The sequence below is a fragment of the Saccopteryx bilineata genome, chromosome 2 (assembly GCF_036850765.1).
Source record: "Saccopteryx bilineata isolate mSacBil1 chromosome 2, mSacBil1_pri_phased_curated, whole genome shotgun sequence".
Classification (NCBI taxonomy): Eukaryota; Metazoa; Chordata; class Mammalia; order Chiroptera; family Emballonuridae; genus Saccopteryx; species Saccopteryx bilineata.
Genome location: NC_089491.1, coordinates 394,327,852 through 394,351,131, shown reverse-complemented (window position 1 = coordinate 394,351,131; position 23,280 = coordinate 394,327,852). Strand labels below are relative to the sequence as shown.

Here is a 23,280-nt window from a genome sequence, read left to right as displayed (position 1 = left end):
TTTCCCTTCCTCCTCCTCATCCTGGCTGCCTGTCTTACAGCTGTCCCTGTCACTGCTTAGCAGGCTTGGCAGCTGGTGGGTTTTTTTTTTGTTTTTTTTTTCAGTGCTTTTAATCAAAGTTAGGAAAGTTTGGGAGGGGATTACACAGCTGGTGTTTCCCGTGGAGACTGCTTTGCATTCATTGTGGCGGCAGTTGTGGCAGGAAAAGTGACTTTGTGATTAAAACTGTGGAAAAGGGCTGATCAGGAGCTCCCTGTCCTTGTGCGGTATCCTGCATGCGTCTTTCTGTCCAAACCCCAGCTACGGTTTTTTGCTCATTTCTGAGAAATTACAACCCAGAGAGGTAGGGGAGTGTAGAGCCGGTAGCCGCGGCCACCATCACAGCCGCCTGCCCGTGCAGGTCCGCATTTCATTCAGACAGACGGCAATGAAGCAACAGAGCCAGTCGCTGGAGGGCCATTTTCCTTTATTCTAGACTCGTACTGGCCAACGAGTAGAAACAAACACACGGGCACCAAAACCCGTTCTTCCTGATTTTTCCTCAAATCAAAGGCCTCACTCGGTCCCCTCTGCTGCCTCCACTTTGGCCACCTCCCTCCTCTGCAGCCATGTGGCCTCTTCCCTGGAACATGTGGTCTCCTCCAAAATGGCCTCCGAACTCCACCTTTTAAAACCCTTGGGTGTGAGGCCCTTCCTCCAGCACACATTAGCATAACCAAGCCCTTTCCCAAGCAGGAAGGTAATTAATATTATCACCCAGGTGATGGCCATTCACGTGGGTAGCACCATCTTTAATAATCAAAGTGAGCCTGACCAGATAACACAAATTTTACAACGTAATTGCCCAACAGGGAGGAAAAATTGTAAAACAAATGGCTTGTCTGCTTCTGGGCTGTGGCATCTTCATTCCTAGAGGAGGGTCACGTCGTCTAGTTCAGGGTCAGCAAACGTGTTAGGCTTTGCGGGTCTCCTGCCATTGATAATTTGTGTACACAGATGAGCATGGCTGTGTTACAGTGAAACTGAAGGGATACTGAGATGTGAACTTAATACAGTTTTCACATCATGAAATTGTCCTTTGCTGTTTAAAAATGTGTGAAATACTTTTGGCTGACAGGCCACACAGAGGCAGGCTGTTCGTGTTGGGGGGGCTAGTCGCACCAGGAGCTGGGGAGTCCTATACAGTGTAGAAGATCCTAGAACAGTCAGGCAGCCGTCTGATTGCAGGTTCATCACACACGGCGCAATTCCTAGTGGTCGTTTTATAGGCTGTCAGTTCATTCTCTTCTGTGTTTATGGAACGCAGGTGTTAAAGCATGTTTTAAAATAGCAAGTGTTTCCAGAGAGGTATGGATGGGTGCAGATATTTAGAAGTGTGTGAGTGTGTGTGTGTGACAGTTTCCTTTGGGGCGAGGTCCTGTCTTACAATAATGAATAAATCTGAGGCCCTGGCCGGTTGGCTCAGTGGTAGAGCATCGGCCTGGTGTGTGGGAGTCCCAGGTTCAATTCCCAGCCAGAGCACACAGTAGAAGTGCCCACCTGCTTCTCCACCCTCCTCCTCTCCTTCCTCTCTGTCTCTCTCTTCCCCTCCCGCAGCCGAGGCTCCATTGGAGCAAAGTTGGCCCAGGTGCTGAGGATGGCTCTATGGCCTCTGCCTCAGGTGCTAGAATGGCCCTGGATGCAACAGAGCAATGCCCCAGATGGGCAGAGCATCGCCCCCTGGTGGGCGTGCCGGGTGGATCCCGGTCGGGCGCATGTGGGAGTCTGTCTGACTGCCTCTGGCTTCTAACTTTGGAAAAATACAAAAACAAATAAATAAAATAATGAACAAATTTAATGAGAGAGAGGTGAGGGAAGCCAGTCTCCAGAGTTCTGAGCTGGGACATCTGTTCCTGCCGTTGCTGCTGCCCTTGTGTCCTCCTCGTTTTACTGGGGGGTTCTAGGCACAGAGGGGACAGAGCAGATGGACTGGCCTTGGGGTTCCTGGAGGATGACCTGTGGTCTGGCCACCTCCCCCACACCCCTGCCTGTCTTCGCGGTGTTCAGAGGCTCGGCTGTTCCACAGACGTGAGGGCGAGGGATACAGTGGGGCTGTGCTTGTCTTCTGTGGACGTGACCTTCAGCTTCCACGTCCGGATGAGTTCTCCTGATTCTCTTTGGTTTGGCGTTCTGAGCACTTGTCTGTCTGCTGCTGAGAAAACCCTGCCCTGGGAGACCCTGGGGTGCTGCCACCACGGGGTCTGCCCGCACTCCCTGCAGGGGTCCGTGCTGGGACGCACTCCTCTGAGTTTATTTACCTTGTTAGGAACTGAGTAGGTTCGGGAATTTCCTTTTATAATTGTTTGTATTTTTAAGCTCCCAATCCAGCTATTAAGTTCAGGAAAATGTGTTTTGTTTTCTAACAACTACCCGTATGTAGGTGTTTCTGTCATTACTGAGTGTGTCTGACCACTGAGGAGCTGTGAGGGGACCCCTCCGCCCGCCGGCGCATTTAAACCCCTGCGTTTCTGAAACATCGCTGTCGCCTCTGCGCTTCACGGTGAGACGGGGGACGTCCCTCTTGAGGTGTCTGAAGTGAGTTCTGAGCGGGGTGGCCAGTGTGGTGGCCGGGTCAGGGCCAGCGAGTGGGCGGCCTGATACCGAGTGGCCCACGCGGCCCGACTGCCCGTCCTGGAGGAGCCCTGCCCCGTGTGTGCCGACCTTCTGCGGTGTGGCTCGGTGTGTGTGCTTCTCCTTGTGTAAAATTGCCTCTTTTTTTTTTTTTTTTCTTTTTTGACAATTGAAGTGGCTATTATAACTAAAACAAATATGGTGAGAAAAAGGTTCCCGTGATCGTGCTGTGGATTTAATTATCAATAAGAGATGTTTATACCTCTCTTCTACTTGTTGTTTTGAGAAACTGTCTGAATCTTCCCCTTAATGGCTTGTAGTCTTTTCTGTGTCATAATAAAGCTACATTTTATTCTGAAAATTGCCTGGGTCTCCCCTTTCTTATACTAGCAGCCAAAGAGGGGAGCAGGGGGTGAGAGGCTGGCACCCGGGGCAGGCTCCCTGGGGCAGGCCTTGTCAGTGGCAGGGTGCAGTCACAGGACTTCCTGTGTCACTGTCACTGTCCTGCAGGGCTCCTTAGCTTTCCCTCTTGGCCGAGCCCCAGTGCACCCAGGCTTCCAACCCCACGGGTCAGCCAGCTCTCTCTGGAGCCTAGTGGTCAGTCAGCATGCAGGTCCCAGGACACCAGAGGATGCGGCTGCGTGTGACAGTCTTGAGCCCAGGGAGGCAGCTGGAGAGGTGGGACCTTTCAGAATCGTCACAGAGGAAGGCACGACCTCAACGAGTGATAAAGCCAGCAGCCCTGCAAGGTTTTATTTCTGTGGAAGAGCCCCTGGGGACTGCATCCGGAAAGCACAGCGGCTGTACTGCACTTGTGCTGAGATGATGGTGCCCACAGTGGAGGCCTGGGACTCGGGCAGTGAAGGGTTCCCCAGCACGTCTTCCCCCACTTTGCTGGGACATCTCTCTTCCCCCGTCTCTCCCTCACCAGCTCTTCTCTCTCTGCTCGTCCCTCCCATCACCCCCTCCCGTGTCACGCGGCCGGGCCCCCGTCCTGGGCGGGGGTGCACGCTGTCTGGAGGCTGCCATCAAGGAGCCCCGCGCTGGGCCCACAGGGCCATCTGGTCTCGGTAGGGCCGGGGCACTCACACCTCCCACTGTGCGCGGGGACGGAGGGCCCAGGGTCACCAGCGCTCTCCTGGGTGGGCACCCTGCACTTGGAGAAGCAGGAGCTGCAGGTCTCCGCCCGCTCCTGTGGCCTGCCCTCCTGCGGCCTGCCCACTGTGCGCCCGGCTTCCGTCCTGTCATCTGTGTGGGAGGGGAGAGGGTGTCGGCCTCGGCCCCAGCCCCTGCCCCTCGGACCTGCCCCCAGGAGGTAGCTGGCTGGATGGGGAGAATGCAAACCCCCCAGGGCCCACCTCCACCCACCTCTGCACCCTGGCCGACTCCGCCCACACCTCATGGGGCACCGCCTCCCGGTTCCGCCCCGCTTCCTGGGAAACTCTCCCGGCCCTGCCAACCCGATGGGCCTCGTCCCGGTTCCGCCCCGTGTCCTGGGAAACCCTCCCGGTTCTGCCAACCTGATGGGCCTCCTCCCGGTTCTGCCCCGCGTCTTGGGAAACCCTCCCGGTTCTGCCACCCCGATGGGCCTCCTCCCGGTTCCGCCCCGCGTCCTGGGAAACCCTCCCGGTTCTGCCACCCCGATGGGCCTCCTCCCGGTTCCGCCCCGCGTCCTGGGAAACCGTCCCGGCCCCGCCAACCCGATGGGCCTCTTCCCGGTTCTGCCCCGCATCCTGGGAAACCCGATAGGCCTCGTCCCGGTTCTGCCCCGCATCCTGGGAAGCCCTCCGGGCCCTGCCACCCCGATGGGCCTCCCCTCCCCCTGCGCCCTCAGGTGCCTCTCCTCTTGCCTGTGCTTGAACCTACACAGGACCAAGACCGCAGGGGTTTTCCTCAGACTTCTCCCAGAAAGAACTGGCCAACCGCTCTCCATTCAGAAGCAGGGACAGGGCCAGGACACACGGGCGGCTGGCAGCTTGTCCCACAGGCGGCGGGAGGTGACAGCCCCTTCTCATGCTCACCGTTGGGAGACGTGGCTCGGGTCCGGCGTAGCCCTGTGGCGGGCTGGCAGAAGGACAGGTCCTCCCTCCTCTTCAGGAAGCAGGCCACGGCCAGGAGGCAGCAGCAGATGACCGCTCCAAGGCAGAGGCCCAGTGTGCTGTAGACCAGGGCCCGCTGGTCAGTGCTCAGCTTCAGGCCCGGAGGGGCTGCAGGATAGTGGTGAGGCCCTGAGTTCAGGAGGGTCCCTACGCAGGATCCTTCTCTGAAGTGTCCCCCACTTTCACACCAGCACACCCCACCCCACCCCGGGCCATTGGTGGGATTCAAAAAACTTAAGAACTGGTTCTCTGCCCTAATGACCGTTTTAAGTATAAAAAATTGATATTCTGGAAGATAGTTCATGTATTTAATACTTAAATAAGAACAATAAAAGAGATAGACAATACTAGATCGCTATAAGAGAGTTTTGAAATATTAATGAAAAAAATTTAAATATCTGACAAAAAAGTCAATAAAACTGTTATATAAGCTATTTCCATTGACAGCTTATCACCCCCTGATTGGTTGGCACTTTTTCTCTTTACATTATATGTTTGTTTACTGAAGTAACAAACGCAAGGGAATTAAAATTTCGGCCCTGGCTGGCTGGCTCAGCAGTAGAGCATCGGCCCAGTGTGTGGAAGTCCCGGGTTCGATTCCTGGCCAGGGCACACAGGAGAAGCGCCCATCTGCTTCTCCCCCCCTCCCCCTCTCCTTCCTCTCTGTCTCTCTCTTCCCCTCCCACAGCCAAGGCTCCATTGGAGCAAAGCTGGCCTGGGCGCTGAGGATGGCTCCGTGGCCTACGCTTCAGGCGCTAAAAAATGGCTCTGGTCGCAGTGAAGCAAGGGCCACAGTTAGGCAGAGCACCTGGTGGGCTTGCTGGGTGGATCTCAGTCGGGGTGCATGTGGGAGTTGTCTCTGCCTCCCCTTCTCTCATTAAAATAAAAAGAAATGTAGTATTTCATCAAAGGTATAATGAGTTTTATAAAATGAATAATATTACAAGCGACCAAATTTTTTTCACCCATGGCTGGAACGAACATGACTACGGGTGCTTAGAACACGCTGCTGTGCAGATGAACGTTAAAAAAGAGTCAAGAATGTCAATGTGTGATTTCCAAATTGGGCAACTGCCCAAGTGGCCACCTTAGAGAGAGCCCTGATGACAGGTGCCATTTTCACAACCGGTTCTCTGAACTCAACAAAAAATTAGGTATCAGTTCTGCCAGCATGGTGCCGTCTGGCTGAACCCCGCCCCTGCCTGTAATCACGCTGTACAACAGTAATCGAAAATGTTTAAATCGAGAAAAGCGGCCTGACCTGTGGTGGCGCAGTGGGTAAAGCGTCGACCTGGAAATGCTGAGGTCGCCGGTTCGAAGCCCTGGGCTTGCCTGGTCAAGGCACATATGGGAGTTGATGCTTCCAGCTCCTCCCCCCTTCTCTCTCTCTCTCCTCTCTCTCTCCCTCTCTGTCTCTCTCCCTTTCTCTCTCCCTCTCTGTCTCTCTCTCCCCTCTCTCTCCCTCTCTCTCTCCCTTTCTCTCTCCCTCTCTGTCTCTCTCTCCTCTCTCTCTCCCTCTCTGTATCTCTCCCTTTCTCTCTCCCTCTCTGTCTCTCTCTCCCCTCTATCTCCCTCTCTGTCTCTCTCCCTTTCTCTCTCCCTCTCTGTCTCTCTCTCCTCTCTCTCTCCCTCTCTGTGTCTCTCCCTTTCTCTCTCCCTCTCTGTCTCTCTCTCCTCTCTCTCTCTCTGTCTCTCCCTTTCTCTCTCCCTCTCTGTCTCTCTCTCCTCTCTCTCTCCCTCTCTGTGTCTCTCCCTTTCTCTCTCCCTCTCTGTCTCTCTCTCCTCTCTCTCTCCCTCTCTGTCTCTCCCTTTCTCTCTCCCTCTCTGTCTCTCTCTCCTCTCTCTCTCCCTCTCTGTCTCTCTCCCTTTCTCTCTCCCTCTCTGTCTCTCTCTCCTCTCTCTCTCCCTCTCTGTGTCTCTCCCTTTCTCTCTCCCTCTCTGTCTCTCTCTCCTCTCTCTCTCCCTCTCTGTGTCTCTCCCTTTCTCTCTCCCTCTCTGTCTCTCTCTCCTCTCTCTCTCCCTCTCTGTGTCTCTCCCTTTCTCTCTCCCTCTCTGTCTCTCTCTCCTCTCTCTCTCCCTCTCTGTGTCTCTCCCTTTCTCTCTCCCTCTCTGTCTCTCTCTCCTCTCTCTCTCCCTCTCTGTCTCTCTCCCTTTCTCTCTCCCTCTCTGTCTCTCTCTCCTCTCTCTCTCCCTCTCTGTGTCTCTCCCTTTCTCTCTCCCTCTCTGTCTCTCTCCTCTCTCTCTCCCTCTCTGTGTCTCTCCCTTTCTCTCTCCTCTCTAAAATGAATAAAAAAATTAAAAAAAAATCGAGAAAAGCATCTCAGTGGTCAAGTCTTCCTCCTCCTTGCCTGCAAACTTCCGGGTGATTTGCCCATTTTCTCTTTTTCACCCTGTGCTGACCTCCGTGTGTGTGGACTCTGGAGTCCCCCCTTTGAAGACCGTCCTGATTCAGTCCCGGGGCCTGGCCTTGCGCCCACTCAGAAACCATGCAGGTGGCTCACCTGGCCCTGCCTCCAGGCCTCTGTGCTCTGCTCCCTGGTACCGGCCCAAGTCGCCCGGTCTGGTTTCAGACTTCCCGACCTTCTGTCTCCGGAGCTCCGGGTGCAGGCTCCCTCTGCTCCTGGGATTGTTCTCACAGAAGTGCGTGCACGGCCTGGGGTGACGTCCACAGACGGAGGCACAGCTGACGCAGTCCCTCAGGAGCTGGTCGTAGTACAGGCCTCGCTCCTTGCGGCAACTGAGTGACTCTGGGAGACAGAAACGAGGGCCCGACTAGGCGACAGAGACCTGTAGGAACTGCGGGTCTGGCCTCAAAGGGCATCAAAGATAAAAATAAAAAATTACAATCTGTCCTGGCCAGTTAGCTCAGTTGGTTGGAGCGTCGTCCTGAAGCACCAAAGCTGTGGGTTTGATTCCCGGTCAGGGCACATACGCGAGCGACCAATGAATATACAACTAAGTGGAACAACAGATGAACACTTCTCTCTCTCCCTTCTCTCTCTGTCTCTCTAAAGTCAATTTAATAAAACCCCACAATCTAATTTTCCAAAAGCAATTCCATGGTGATCTTAGTCCTTTTCCAATATGCCCGAGGCAGGAAAGAACACAGCATGTTCAAGAAACTCCAGTGTGGCCAGAGTGGAGTGAGGGAGGGTCAAGGGATGTCACACTGAACATCTCCTTCCACCAGCCCCTCCTCAGGCACCTGATGCAGTGCGGGCAGAGGGACCACTGGGTAGAGGAGGGGAGGTCCAGGCACCCGCTGGCCTCAGGCCCACAACTCACTGCAGAAGGCTGTACAGGAACGGGGGATCTGATGGCTGCAGATGGATTTGCAGGAGAGGCAGACCTTCACCAGGGGGTCCCAGTATTGCTCCTCAGGGCACGGCTCCATGGTCACCCCCATCTGCGGGCCCTGTGGAGCTGAGAGGCAGAGAGCATGAGGGCAGCTGGTACCCGACCGGAGGCTGGAACCCAGGCGGGCTCTCCTGTTCATGTTTCCACTCTCTTGGTGAGCTGACAGAACTGGCTTCCGACCCCAGGTGCAGTGGTTGGGGGACTGAAGGCTCACTTCCCTGAGCCTGAATTTCCTGGTCTATAAAAATGCCTGAGGCCCCCTCCCCTGCATCAGCTGTGCCCTGCCTGACAGTGTTCTCTGCCCTCTTTAACGTGCTATGCCTCTTCCTACCACAGGACCTTTGCACATGCAGTTCCATTTTATATAAACTGTCCTTCGTTGGCCGGTTATTTCCTCCTCATCCTTTAGGTCTCTGTTTCAACTTCATTTCCTCAGGGAAGCCTTTCTGACTCTCCCACCTGGACAAGGAGACACACCTTCTTCTGCACACCAATATGTCCTTCAGAGCCCGCTTCCCTCAGGTGTGATTGTTAGATACTGTCTCCCCCAGTAACTGTGAGCATCATGCAGGATTCTGTCTCATTTGTTGTTACTGTTGTTCATTGCTGGGTCCTGAGAACCTAAATGGTGCCTGGGACACAGCAGGTGCTCATTAAATAAATAAACAATAAATAAACAGACCAGCAGACCTAGCCAGTACCTGGCAAACAGCAAGCACTCAGTCAATGACAGTTTCCCTGCGTTTTTTTCTTTATTACTAAGTTATGAGACAGAAACTTTCCAAATCTTAAGAAAGTCATGCATATACGTGTGTAAGACGCTCAGTGAGCTCCAGCCAGGTTACACTCGGAGACCCACACGGAGACACTTCACAATAAAATTGTCAAAACCCTAGCGTGCGGAGGACCCGGGTTCGATTTCCGGCCAGGGCACACAGGAGAAGCGCCCATTTGCTTCTCCACCCCTCCGCCGCACTTTCCTCTCTGTCTCTCTCTTCCCCTCCCGCAGCCGAGGCTCCACTGGAGCAAAGATGGCCCGGGCGCTGGGGATGGCTCTGTGGCCTCTGCCTCAGGCGCTAGAGTGGCTCTGGTCGCAACATGGCGACGCCCAGGATGGGCAGAGCATCGCCCCCTGGTGGGCAGAGCGTCGCCCCATGGTGGGCGTGCTGGGTGGATCCCGGTCGGGCGCATGCGGGAGTCTGTCTGACTGTCTCTCCCTGTTTCCAGCTTCAGAAAAATGAAAAAAAAAAATTGTCAAAACCCAAAAGACATAAGAAAAACTGTGAAAGCAGCAACTTGTTAGGTAAAAGGGGATTCTTTTAATTTTTACTTATTTATTCATTTTAGGGGGGGAGAGAGAGAGAAAGAGAGAGAGAAGGGGGAGGAGCAGGAAGCATCAACTCCCATATGTTCCTTGACCAGGCAAGCCAGGGTTTTGAACCGGCAACCTCAGTGTTTCCAGGTTGACGCTTTATCCACTGCGCCACCACAGATCAGTAAAAGAGGATTCTTAATAAAGTTAACAGCTGATTTTTCATCAGAACTCACTGAGGCCAGCAAGCAATGGGATAATATATTTCAAGTCCTAAAAGAAAAATAAAAAGGAATTGTTTTCTCTGGTAAAAATGGTTTTAGCCTGACCAGGTGGTGGCACAGTGGATAGAGCATCGGGCTGGGATGCGGAAGACCCAGGTTTGAGACCCCCAAGGTCTCCAGCTTGAGCGTGAGCTCATCTGGTTTGAGCAAGGCTCAACAGTTTGAGCCCAAGGTCACTGGCTCGAGCAAGGGGTCACCCGGTCTGCTGTAGCTCCCTGGGTCAAGGCACATATGAGAAATCAATCAATGAACAACTAAGAAACCGCAACGAAGAATCGATGTTTCTCATCTCTCTCTCTTCCTGTCTGTCTGTCCCTCTCTCTGACTCTCCCTGTCTCGGCCACACACACACACAAAAAAAGGTTTTAAACATGGAGAAATGAAGACATTTCCAGATATCCAAAATCTGAGGGAGTTCATTACCAGTGACCTGCCCTGCAAGAAGTGCTTCAAGGGAGTCTTCCGTGCTGAACTGAAATCGCACTGGACCCTAACTTGAAGCTGTACCAAGGAGTAAGGAACGTGGGTAAAGGTAACTAGGTAGATAAATGTAAAAACTGGTAGTAGTATACTTTCTGTGTGGTTCTCACTCCCCCTTTCTTCCTTTATGACAGAGTGGGCCAGTGCATACAGTGGTTATAAATGTATGCTGCTGGACATAAAAATGTATAAAAGAGACCATCTGTGACAATAGCAATAGAATCAGAAGGAACAGAGACATAGGGACAGAATGTTTGTCAACCACTCAAACTAAGTTAGTAGTTTTCAGACAAGGTGGTCATAAATTTAAGATGTTAATTGTAACCCCCAAGGTAACCGCTAACAAATAACTTAAAAATGCAGAAAAGGAGAGGGAAAGGGAATCAAAAGGGTGTATGACAAGTCACTGAGTAAGCACAAGAAAGGGCGGTGAGGTGTGACATCAGGGACATGGCGCCATATGGGGCCCCCTGGCCTCTTCTCTTGAAGTTACAAGTTGAACAGCTACAATTCAACAAAGGATTCCCTGCTCACCACACAAACACTTCTGAGCAATCCGCATATTGCAACCTCTGCAGGTGGGTAAGTCAGAGTGAGCAGCGGAGGTGGGAAGGGAGAGGAGCAGGAACTATTGTGAGGAATGCACCAGGAGCTCACTGTGGGTCTCAGGAGATGGGAGGTGTCAGGTTGTGGCCAGCACTCTCTGAAACCCTGAGGAGTGGGGAGGGAGAGGGGGAATCCCTGCCCAGCGGTCTGCTCGCACTGCAGCTGGACCCAGTGACTGGGGCAGAGAGGCAGCACAGAGGTGTGCCCATGGTCATCTGGTGCCCGTCACCGCCAGGCAGACAGAGCCACGAAGCCTGGCCGCCTCCCCTCACCCTCCCAGGGCCAGCAGAGGGCCCCAAGCTGTAGCAGTGAGTGCTGGGTTACAGAGCACACCCTCGCAGCCCTGAGAACTGGAGAGAGGGGAGCATTCCTCCCTGACCAGCAGGTGCACACTGCAGCTAACCCCCGAGACGGTGGAGGCACAGAGGGGAGGTGGCCGAGGCCTGGCAGCTGATGTTACTGCGAGGAGAACAAAGCCACTAACACAGGTGCCAACCTCCCCCAGCCCACCCTGCCCTCACTTGTCACGGCTGAGCCCAGTGCTGCTGGCAGGGTCCTGTTGCCTGGGACAATGCTGGGATTTCATGGGCACCCACCACATTTCCCCATGGAGGAGGCAGCCCAAGGCAAAGGTGTGACCGGGTCACAGAGAAGATCACTCCCCAGCGAACACCAGGCATGCCCCCCCTCCCCCAGGATCTGAGAAGCCAGAGCAAAGCAAGGGGAACTAAAATCTGTGCTTCAGTGCCTCCTACTGAAAGCAATAGAAAGACCTCGTCTCCTTAACCTACTAAAATAGATTAGTGCCACTCTTTTTTTTTTTAAGGAACAGATATTCCTATAAATGGCTCGGCAGGGAAAGAATCCATCAAATAGCATGGTATGCACAGTGACAGGCAGTTCAGAAAGAAAATTTAAAACCTCCAGAAAATAAATTTAAAGACGTGAAAATATGTGATTTAAATCAGTGGTTCCCAATCTCCAGGCTGCGGACCGGTACTGGTCCGTGGGCCATTTGGTACCGGTCCACAGAGAAAGAATAAATAACTTACATTATTTCTGTTTTATTTATATTTAAGTCTGAACAATGTTTTATTTTTATTTATTATTTATTTTTATTTTTCTGAAGTTGGAAATAGGGAGGCAGACAGACTCCTGCATGCGCCCGACAGGGATCCACCTGGCATGCCCACCAGGGGGTGATGCTCTGCCCATCCGGGGCGTTGCTCTGTTGCAACCAGAGCCATTCTAGTGCCTGAGGCAGAGGCCACAGAGCCATCCTCAGCGCCCGGGCCAACTTTGCTCCCATGAAGCCCTGGCTGTGGGAGGCAAAGAGAGAGACAGAGAAGAAGGAGAGGGGGAGGGGTAGAGAAGCAGATGGGCGCTTCTCCTGTGTGCCCTGGCCGGGAATCGAACCCGGGGCTTCTGTACGCCAGGCCGACACTCTACCACTGAGCCAACCGGCCAGGGCCATGATGTTTTATTTTTAAAAAATGACCAGATTCCCTCTGTTACATCTGTCTAAGACTCACTCTTGACGCTTGTCTTGGTCACGTGATACATTTATCCGTCCCACCCTAAAGGCCGGTCTGTGAAAATATTTTCTGACATTAAACCGGTTCGTGGCCCACAAAAGGTTGGGGACCACTGATTTAAATGACAGAGAATTCAAGATTGCAGTTCTGAAAAAGAACCTCAACAAGATACAAGCAAACACAGATCGGCAATTTAACAAACTCAGAAATAACATCAACAAAAAAGAGATACTTTACCGAAGAGACTGAAACCTAAAATAAAATAAATAAATAAATAAATTATGGAGCTGAAGAACTCAATTTAAAAAAAAAGAAGAAATTAGCAAGCTTAGGAAATAGAGCTGGCCAGATGGAAGGGAGAATTGGTGATATCAAAGATAGGAATATATTATGTGTGTGTGTATATATATATATAAAAGAACTCTATGGAAACTGTACTGCTCACAAACATTGGGGGGTATTTTATAGCTTCACATTCACTTTGAAACATCCCCTCGTGTCTGTGAGCAGTCTCTCCGACCCCGTCGGGAGGAACAAGGTGAGAATGGTGAGTATAGGGAAAGGAGAAGAGAGGGGGAAGGAAACACGGAGCCTGTTCATTCAGACGAATGACAGACAAGAACTTCCCGGACCTGTGGAAAGAGCTGGATCCTCACATTTAAGAAGCAGAATACCGAATTATCTTAATACAGAAAGGCCTTCCCCGAGGCACATTGTATTAAAACTGTCAAAAGTTAATGACCCGGAAAGGAGGCTTTGCCTCCCGTGGCAGCGAGCATGGGAACGGGGCCACTCCTGAGCCGCTGCATTTGTCGACACCGCCCTCCCTGAAGGCCGAGGGACTGTGCTGGCCTGGGCCTGGGCCTGGGCCAGCGTCGGGGGAAGAAAGTGGCAGGGCCACAAGGGCTTAGGCCAACTCCCTCTCTGTCTCCGGGGAAATGGGTGCTTATTGTCCCCGTGAGAAGGAACCGATGATGAAAGGGCAGGCTCCTCCTTCTTGCTCTTTACAGTTTTGCCAAGAAACTCTCAGTGTGCCTTGAAAAGAAAAGACACAGAAGCTTCAGACAGGAGGAATTTCCCATCCAATCTTTTAGCAAACACCGTGTGGGCGGGCAGGAGGGGGCTTTCCCTGAAGAGATGGGGTGGGCGCCCCGGAGGGACCACGGCCCGAAACCTGGGAGACGTGGGAGGGTCAACAGCGGCCAGCTACAACCTTGCTTTTGTTCACGGAGAAGAGGGAGGAGAAGGAAGAGAAAAGGGTGGCTTTCTGCTTCAGCGTTGTATGTGGTTTCTCAGCAGGCTTTTTTTTAAATATTGAAAATAGCTCGGAGACCTAACTGCCAGCCCCCGACTCTCACCCACAACTGACTCCCAGAGAGTCCGTCTCAGGGGGGGTGAGCCAGCCCCACACCGAATCTCAAGTCAGAACTAAATTGGGTCCTCGGAGAACAAGTCAGGTCACTTTCTCAGTTTTCTACGCATTGTCATTTTCACCTCCTGCTAGCTTATTTTGAAAGTGGATTTGTCACAGCTCAGTGACAGAATGTACGTGAGTGCCACCGTGTCTGCAGTGGGGACGGCACAGCTGAGTCACCACCAAACCCCCCGGGGAAAGGCCCGTGAAGTGGGGAGTGTCAACTCTCCTTTGCAGAGAATGTGTTCTCAAAGACATGCACGTGACAAGCAGGTCACTGGCCAAAGACATGATTGCCAAATGGTAGCGATTATTCTGGTAGAAGTGGTATAAAATATAACAGATTATTTATAATCATTTTTCTTACATCGAATCGGCCCTCCAGACCTGGGAACTGCTCCTAGAACCGCAGCTTATAGCTCAAGCATCAAAGACTCCCGGACAGCTGTCCCCATAGCGGCCTCGTCCCTCGCCTCTCCCCTGAGCTGCCTCCCGGGTGCCTTCCTGTAGGGTCATGTGGCCTGAGCGCCCTCCACCTTCTCGTCTGTAACGCCGCTGGAGGGTGTAGCCACTCTGCCTGCCTCTACTGTGTCACTCCTCTCTGAATCCAGTGTCTTCCACAACACCAGGTACAGAGCAGGTCCTGAACAGCCCAGTGCCTTATACATAGCTGTCCTCAGTAAAGACGTGTAGAATGAAAAACAAAAGCAGCCGGGCTAGGATAATATTTGACAGTTTTTTTGGTTTGTTTGTTTTAGTTGTTCATTCGTTGCCTTTTGTATTGTACATACCTTGACCGGAGGCTCCAGCTGAGCCAGTGGCCCCTTGCTCAAGCCAGCAACCTTGGGCTTCAAGCTAGTAACCTTTGGGCTCCAAGCCAGCAGCCAAGGGAGCGTGTCAGTGTCCCCACACTCAAGCTGGTAGCCCCTCACTCAAGCTGGTGAGCCTGTGCTCAAGGCGGTGACCTCGGGGTTTCGAACCTGGGTCCTCAGCGTCCCAGGTTGATGCTCTATCCACTGCGCCACCGCCAGTCAGGCAATAACTGAGTTGTATTCACTCCCTCCTCTGCTTGCGATATCCTCTATTTACAAAGAATTAAAGGGACAGGAGGTGTCCTGGGGGTGGGGGAATAGAAATCCTGACTTTTGCTTTCAAAACTTAGGGAAAAGGGTTTTTAAAACACACAAAGTGACCAGGTCAGAAACCATCACAGAAAATCAGTTCTCCTAGTTGAGGTCACGAGGGACATGACACTCTCATGACTGGGGGGGGGGGAGGAAATAAGAGTGACCCTCATGAAGGGCAACTTGACAGCATTGGTCAAAATTACTGATGTGTTTACCCATTAATACAGTGGGATTCACCCAAAAATGCAAAATGATAAATTCGTTGTAGAAATATTTGGAATAGCAGAAGAGTGGAGGTAACTCAAATGTCCATCGATAGGGGATTGACTGAGTAAATTACACTAAGCTTATACACTGGACTATTATGCAGCTATAAAAAGGAATGGGAAGGCTCTTTATAATATCGCTATGAAAAGAACTCCAAGATATAGTAAGTGTAAAATAAAAATAAAACTAAACTATGTACTGTGAGAACAGCATGGCTCATCAGTTCCCTTTTTCCTTTTCTTTCCCTCCCTCCCTCTCCCCTCCTTCCCTCTCTCCCTCACTCCCTCCCTCCCTCCTTCCCTCTCTTCCTTCCTTTCTTCCCTTTCTTCTTACCTTTCCTTATCTCTCTCTCTTTCATTTTGCAAAAAAGAAGAAAAGTTCTAATTTGTAAATTCATAAGTGTTGTTATATACATAAGGAAATGATAGGGGAGCCCCAAAGTGAGAAATCTGGCTTCAGTGACAGTAGCTTTTTAGTTGTGATGAATAGGAGATGACGTAAGGGTTAAATGACTACAACTTATAAGGGCTCAGTCACAGAATTTCCTGGAAGGGGTTAAGGCACCGATGATAACTGGAAACTTCGTTCACAAACCTTCATCTTGACTTTGTTGCCTAAGAAATACAGGGAGTTCTCTTGCAGAAAATTCCCAGAGGCACCAGACCCCGGCCGATCCGGAGCAATGTCAGGGACGCCAGATAGACTTGTGTCGGTGTCAGAAAGACATTCCCAGGAGGCATCCCTGCAAACCGGACTCCCGCCTCCCCCACGCACATTGCTACGTGACACCCAGCCAATCAGAGGGTGCCGTCCCTGCTCCCCCAACTCCACCACCACCTGGACCTACATAAGATCCTAGAACCATCACCCGGCCTCAGAGAGAGGTAGGAACAGCCCAAGATTGACACCTGCCAGGCCTGGGTCTGGAGCCAGGCTCACCCCTGGGTTCTCCTGCACGCGGAGACCATGGTACCAGGAGAAACAATTCTTGGGGCCTCCTGCCTGTGCTTCCGCAGGTGCTTGGCTGGTTGACAGGAGTCATATTGAGAAAGTTCTCTTGATCAAATTAATTTGGAAGACACTGGGTTAAAAACCATCAACTCATTTTGTTTTAACTGCAGCTCTTTTCAGAATCTCTTTTTTTTATTTTTAATTTTTTTTACAGAGACAGAGAGAGAGTCAGAGAGAGGGATAGATAGGGACAGACAGACAGGAACAGAGAGATGAGAAGCATCAATCATCAGTTTTTCATTGTGGCACTTTAGTTGTTCATTGACTGCTTTCTCATATGTGCCTTGACCGCGGGCCTTCAGCAGACTGAGTGACCCCTTGCTCAAGCCAGCGACCTTGGGCTCAAGCTGGTGAGCTTTGCTCAAACCAGATGAACCTGCGCTCAAGCTGGCGACCTCGGGGTCTCAAACCTGGGTCTTCCGCATCCCAGTCTGATGCTCTATCCACTGTGCCACTGCCTGGTCAGGCTCTTTTCAGAATCTTTGATTTTGACCCTTCAAGAGGGCCTCTGGCAGGTCCAAAGGCCTTTATGTTTTGGGGGGACTCTTCATTTTACAGCCCATAGAGGTCAAGAGGACCACCCCGGGTCACAGAGCTAGTTTGTGAACAGCTGGAAGCCAGAACAGCCGACTCCCGGCCAGGCTGGTTCAGCTTCACCGGGTCCAAGTCTCTTGACTTCTGGTCCAGGGCGACCTCCGGAACCTACTTGGTCTAACTCTTTCAGAATGTTTGGATTTTTTTTAAAATTTTTATTTATTGATTTCAGTGAGAGAGGAAGGGAGAGAGAGAGAGAGAGAGAGAGAGAGAGAGAGAGAGAGAGAAATATTGAGCTGCTCCTGCAGCCCTGACTGGGTCTCGAACCGGCAACCTCTGCACTTTGGGACAATGCTCTAAGTTATCCAGCCAGGGCAATATTTGAAACTTAGTGTCAACAAATGAGCTGGAAAAGACAATCGGGAAAGTGAGCATTGGCCATATGGTGATGAAGGAATCATTCGTTTCAGAAGTGGGCACGCTATGATGGATGGTTATAGGTTTTTTGTTTTTTGTTTTTATTTTTTATTTAAGAGTTTTTGTTTTGCTTGACCTGTGGTGGCGCAGTTGATAAAGCATCGACCTGGAACACTGAAGTTGCCAGTTCAAAACCCTGAGCTTGCCTGGTCAAGGCACATAAAAGAAGCAGCTATGAGTTTATGCTTCCTGCTCCTCCCCACCTTTCTCTCTCTTTGTCCTCAAATCAATAAATAAAACCTAAAAATAAAAGAGAGTTTCTGCTTTAAACCTGACCAGGCAGTAGTGCAGTGGATAGAGCATCGGACTGGAACGCTGAGGACCCAGGTTTCAAAACCCTGAGGTCACCAGCTTAAGCCCAGGGTCAGTGACTTGAGCCCATGGTCGTGGGCTTGAGGATGGGGTCACTGGCTCAGCTGGAGTCCCCTGGTCCAGGCACATATAGAAGCAGTCAATGAACAACTAAAGTGCACGCAATTGAGTTGATGCTTCTCATCTCTCCCTTTCTGTCTGTCTGTCTGTCTCTCTCTCTCTCACTAAAAAAAAGTTTTTGTTTTGAGAACTAAACCCTGAGGCATCTACACATTAAATAATCGAGTGTTTGACATCTGCTTTAAAATGATCCTATTGGGCTGGCAGGGCATGGACGTCCTAAAGCTGGCCACCATAGCGGTCACCGCTGAGGTGGAGTGATGTCTGCAGGAGCGCGTGTTAAACTCTCTGCTTTTGCGTCCTTGTCAACTTCAAAATAAAATATTTTTAAAATGTCCTGATCAATCTGATTCTGAATCCTGGGGCCGACCTGGGGTGGGGGTGGGGCGTTACAGAGGCCATTCCTGCCCATGTAGCTGACCCTCCCTCGCAGCTCTCCTGCAACGCAAGGAGCAGCCCTCTCAAGCCCCCAGACTCAGGGCTCTGCCCCGTGGGGGCTCCAGGCCTCAGCACCGCCCGAGCCCACCCCCTGCTGCGGACGCCAGGCGCCCCAGACCCACCGAATCCGAATCCGCACGCAGCGCCCCCGGCTACTCACACGGCTCCTCCTGGCCTCCCACTCCAGTCACCGCCTGCTCTGCTCTGACCCCGGCCACGCATTACTCAGGGCGTTTATTATTAGCCTTCGATTTGATTAGTGCTTGGCCACACTTCCTGGGGGTTCCCCCCCACCGCGCGGGATGTAAATCAGCAGCGCGGTTCCCACCCCGCACCTGCGCAGTCCCTCTCAGGGCCGCGCTGCGGGAGTCCCCATGGGGGGCTGTCTGCTGAGCACCCCCCGCACTCTGCTGCCCACTGAGGTGGGAAGAGCGTCCCCTGGCCTGGCCTTGGGATGAGGTCCTGGCGCCGGCGTGGCCCAGGTCTGGCACTGGCCCACCACCTGGGCGGAGAGCGCGCCCCAGGCCGGGCCAGCTCTTCTTTCTCCAAGTGCTTCTTCCTCTTCCTCAACCACCTTTTCATACTTTTCATATCCTTTTTTTCTTTTTCAAGTGAGAGGAGGGGAAATAGAGACACAAACTGCTGCTTGCACCCTGATGGGGATCCACCGGGCAACCCCAGTCTTGAGCCGATGCTCCTATCAACTGAGCTATTTTTAGCACCTGAAGCTGATGCCCTCTGACCCACTGAGCCAGGCGTCCCCAAACTACGGCCCGCGGGCACAATGCGGCCCCCTGAGGCCATTTATCCAGCCCCCACTGCACTTCTGGAAGGGGCACCTCTTTCATTGGTGGTCAGTGAGAGGACCACTGTATTTGGCAGCCCTCCAATGGTCTGAGGGACAGTGAACTGGCCCCCTGTGTAAAAAGTTTGGAGATCCCTGCCTGAGCTATGGTGCCTGGAGCCAATGCTCAAATCAAACAAATCACTGGCTGCCGGAGAAAAAGAGGGAGGGGGAGAAAAGCAGATGGTCACTCCTGCGTGCCCTAACTGGGGATGGAGCCCAGGAGGTCCATATGCCTGGTTGACGCTCTATCCACTGAGCCAACTGGCCAGGGCCCTTCTCATATTCTATTGCCTGGTAATCTCCTGTTCCTTCTTCAAGCTCAGTTGATGTGTCACCTCCTCCAGAAAGCCATCCCTCACTGCCCTAGGCCAGGTTGAGTACCCGTTCTGTGCTTCCTAGGCCCTGTCCTTACCACTAGCTATCAAAGCACTCAAGAATCTGACACGAGAGCTGGACAATCTGGGTTTGAATCTTGGTTTTGCCTCTTACCATCAGCAAGCCTTGGTGGTGATTTGCTTAACTTCTCTGTGCCTCTATTTTTCCTTCTGTAGAATGGGTATAACAACAGTACCTGTCTCACAGGTTGTTATGAGAATGAAATGAACAGTTAAATTCTTAGAGGAAATTCTTGCCACGTAGTAAGTTCTCAATGAATGATAATTAGTGCTGTAATGCTTATTACACTATTGTCACTTTTTTTTGGTGACAGAGCCAGAGAGACAGAGAGAGGGACAGAAAGAGGGACAGATAGGGACAGACAGACAGGAAGGGAGAGAGATGAGAAGCATCAATTCTTCGTTGCGGCACCTTCGTTGTTCACTGATTGCTTTTCTCATATGTGCCCTGACTGGAGGGCTACAGGAGACTGAGTGACATCAGTTTGAGCCCACGCTCAAGCCTGCGCAGTGGTTGGCAAACTCCTTAGTCAACCAAATATCAACAGTACAATGATTGAAATTTCTTTTGAGAGCCACATTTTTAAAACTTAAACTATAGCCTGACCAGGCGGTGGCACAGTGGATAGAGTGTTGGACTGGGATGTGGAGGAACAAAGGTTCAAGACCCCAAGGTCGCCAGATTGAGCACAGGCTCATCTGGTTTGAGCAAGGCTCACCATCTTGAGTCCAAGGTCGCTGGCTTGAGCAAGGGGTCACTCAGTTTGCTGTAGCCCCCCGGTCAAGGCACATATGAGAGATTAATCAATGAACAACTAAGGAGCCGCAACAAAGAATTGATGCTTCTCATCTCTCTCCCTTCCTGTCTGTCTGTCCCTACCTGTCCCTCTCTCTGACTTTGTCTCTGCCAGAAAAATAAATAAAATTCTTAAAAAAAAAACAAACAACTTAAACTATATAGGTAGGTACATTTCTTATCGAGGTAGCGCCCGCACGTGGTATTTTGTGGAAGAGCCACACTCAAGGGGCCAAAGAGCCGCAGTTTGCCGACCAGGGGTAGGGGTTTCGAACCTGGGTCCTCCGCGTCCCAATCTGACGCTCTAGCCGCTGTGCCACCGCCTGGTCAGGCTGTTCTCACTTCATTTTTATGTTATTCCAATTTCTCTGAAACCTCTGCAGGGACAAGAAGGTTGGAGTGACACAAATTTAGAAGTCACAGAAAACCTGTGGCATTTTGGAAGGCAACTTTGAGGGGCGGGAAGGAGCCAGGCTGGTGCAGAACAAGAGGAAAGGCTCTTCGGGAAGCGTTTGACATCTGATGCACGGCTGGAGAGAGGAGAAAGCAAACGGCCGGTGTGGATGATAGTGGGCAGAAGAGAGGAAAGGCAGCGGGTTGGTAATCCTAAGAAATAATCAGTGCATTGTCATCAATGATCAGATAAAAGACAACTTAAACAACAACGGAAAAATACTTTTCATTCATCAGGTTGGCAAAGTCTTTCGGTGTGAGAGATAGTACAGGGGTCCTAGGGTTATGACCAGAGTCGGATTAAGGTCGGTTGAGGCCCCGGACACAGAAGAAAATATTGGGCCCCTTACATTAGAAAAAAGTGGCCTGACCAGGCGGTTGCGCAGTGGATAGAGCGTCAGACCGGGATGCGGAAGACCCAGGTTCAAGACCCCGAGGTCACCAGCTTGAGCGTAGGCTCATCTGGTTTGAGCAAAAGCTCACCAACTTGGACCCAAGGTCACTGGCTCAATCAAGGGGTTACTCGGTCCGCTGAAGGCCCGTGGTCAAGGCACATATGAGAAAGCAATCAATGAGCAACTAAGGCAGTGGTTCTCAACCATTCTAGTGCCGCGACCCCGCAATACAGTTCCTCATGTTGCGGTAACCCCAAACCAAAAAATAATTTTGGTGGCTACTTCACAACTGTAATTTTGCTACAGTTATGATTTGGAATGTAAATACCTGATATGCATTATGTATTTTCCGATGGCTTTAGGCGACCCCGCTGGGGTCGCGACCCACAGGTCAAGAACCGACGAACTAAGGTGTAATTTTGATGGCTACTTCACAACTGTAATTTTGCTACAGTTATGATTCAGAATGTAAATACCTGATATGCATTACGTATTTTCCGATGGCTTTAGGCGACCCCGCTGGGGTCGCGACCCACAGGTCAAGAACCGACGAACTAAGGTGTAATTTTGGTGGCTACTTCACAACTGTAATTTTGCTACAGTTATGATTCAGAATGTAAATACCTGATATGCATTACGTATTTTCCGATGGCTTTAGGCGACCCCGCTGGGGTCGCGACCCACAGGTCAAGAACCGACGAACTAAGGTGTAATTTTGGTGGCTACTTCACAACTGTAATTTTGCTACAGTTATGATTCGGAATGTAAATACCTGATATGCATTATGTATTTTCCGATGGCTTTAGGCGACCCCGCTGGGGTCGCGACCCACAGGTCGAGAACCCGCGAACTAAGGTGTCGCAATGCGCAACGAAAAACTAATGATTGATGCTTCTCATCTCTCTGTTCCTGCCTGTCTGTCCCTGTCTATTGTCTATCCCTCACTCTGACTCTCTCTCTCTGTAAAAAAAAAGAAAAAAGTGTAAAGTTGGGGTTTTGCGGGAACCTTCAGAAATCAGGGCCCAGCGCGCGCCAGTGCGTGAGCCGTTAAATCCGCCTCTGGTTACGACAGTCTCAACAGAACAACTTTTCGAGTTTACGATGCTCACTCCCATAAAAACTTAAAAAAGTTGAGAGGTGAGTGTCCTGGCTGATGCAGTTAGCGTCATACTCACAGACCACGTGGGTGAACTAGTTTGGCGGCGCGCGGGCGTGCACGGCGGAAGAATACGCAGGAACGTGCGCAGGGGCGAGGGCGTCGCCGCCCCACTGCGCTACGTGCGCCATTTTGGACTGTTAAAAGTGCGAGTGTGCCTTTCGTGTGGCTTCGTCTGGCGACTTTTTGGGCCTGATCATGGCTCCTAAACAAAAGTCGGTGTCTTCAGACGGTCATGCTTCGAAGAAGAGGAAGGCCATCGCGATGGATGTCACAGAGCTGCTGGCGTCACACGGAGAGGAGCTGTCTGCTGAGGACCTCATTCAGCCAGAGAAGCAGCTGACTGAAGAGGCAGAGATGGAAACCCCAGAACCCAAGAGATTTACTACCAAGGGTTTGGCAGACGGTTTTCCTAAAATAGAGGATGGGTTGGCAACTCATCAGGCTGAGGACCCCAGCGATGACAGACTCAGTAAGGTCCACAGAGCTGTGATGGAGTCCTTGCAACGCTATCGGCAGATTTTGGAAGAGAAGTCATCAACCTTCCAGACGAGCCTGGAACAATTCTTTAAGAAGGCAGAGAGGCCTGCAGCAGATCCTGTGCCCTCTACATCAGCTGCTCCTCGGGAGGAAACACCTGTCGTGCAGGTAGAATCATCTCCGGCATCTCCTGCATGTTCCTCAGGCAACCCTGATTCTCCTGACCCGGTAATTCCAGCACCTTCTGCAGCTTCTCCTGCCTCTCCAGCTTCCTCCTCCCCGTGGGTCCCTCTCTCCCAGCTTCCAGGGTGCAAGCCGACCACAGGAACGAAGGTAAGGAATTTATTTTATACTCATTTCTTTCTGTTACTACAGTGCAGCATACAGGACAGTACATTTATGTCCTTTTCCTTCTTCCGGGGCTTAGTTGTGTTGCAGGGGTCGGCAAGCTCGTTAGTCAACAGAGCCAGATATCAACAGCACAGCGATTGAAATTTCTTTTGGGAGCCAAGTATTTTAAACTTAAACTATATAGTACAGTGGTCCCCAACCCCCCGGGCCGCGGACCAGTACTGGTCCGTGGGCCATTTGGTACTGGTCCGCAGAGAAAGAATAAATAACGTGAAACGTTGTCAGAATAACAAATTTAAATACAGCCTGAATAATGAGGACCTGCTCGTTCCTCGTTTAACTTAGCCCAGTACATATCGTAAGTTCGACAATTATATTCAAAAATACCACAGTTTTTACACCGGCCGCATAACTTTATTTTGTG

At 51.5% G+C, this 23,280-nt stretch overlaps 1 protein-coding gene across 2 annotated transcripts; it reads right to left on the bottom strand.

Moving 5' to 3' along the window:
* Positions 1-80: 80 nt before the first annotated feature.
* TNFRSF13B (TNF receptor superfamily member 13B) lies at positions 81-18,233 on the bottom strand. Of its 2 annotated transcripts, none has more exons than XM_066264496.1 (5): positions 18,144-18,233; positions 7,995-8,132; positions 7,211-7,456; positions 4,632-4,817; positions 81-3,858 (listed from the first exon to the last, which is right to left on the bottom strand). In XM_066264496.1, the coding sequence occupies exons 2-5, from the start codon at positions 8,113-8,115 to the stop codon at positions 3,584-3,586; spliced, it is 828 nt and encodes a 275-aa protein (XP_066120593.1). In that variant the 5' UTR covers positions 8,116-8,132; positions 18,144-18,233; the 3' UTR covers positions 81-3,583. The 2 variants fall into 2 exon arrangements, with proteins under 2 accessions (XP_066120593.1, XP_066120594.1); XM_066264497.1 differs by having other exon boundaries at positions 18,106-18,187.
* Between the last annotated feature and the right edge of the window lie 5,047 nt (positions 18,234-23,280).

Bases quoted from the DNA above. Each gene is read 5' to 3' on its own strand.
- TNFRSF13B (XM_066264496.1), bottom strand. From the start codon at position 8,115: ATGGGGGTGACCATGGAGCCGTGCCCTGAGGAGCAATACTGGGACCCC. The intron at 7,457-7,994 runs GTGAGTTGTGGG...TCTGTCTCCCAG, and splicing joins TTCCTGTACAGCCTTCTGCA to AGTCACTCAGTTGCCGCAAG. The intron at 4,818-7,210 runs GTGAGCCACCTG...ACTATCCTGCAG, and splicing joins AGGCCTGGAGGCAGGGCCAG to CCCCTCCGGGCCTGAAGCTG.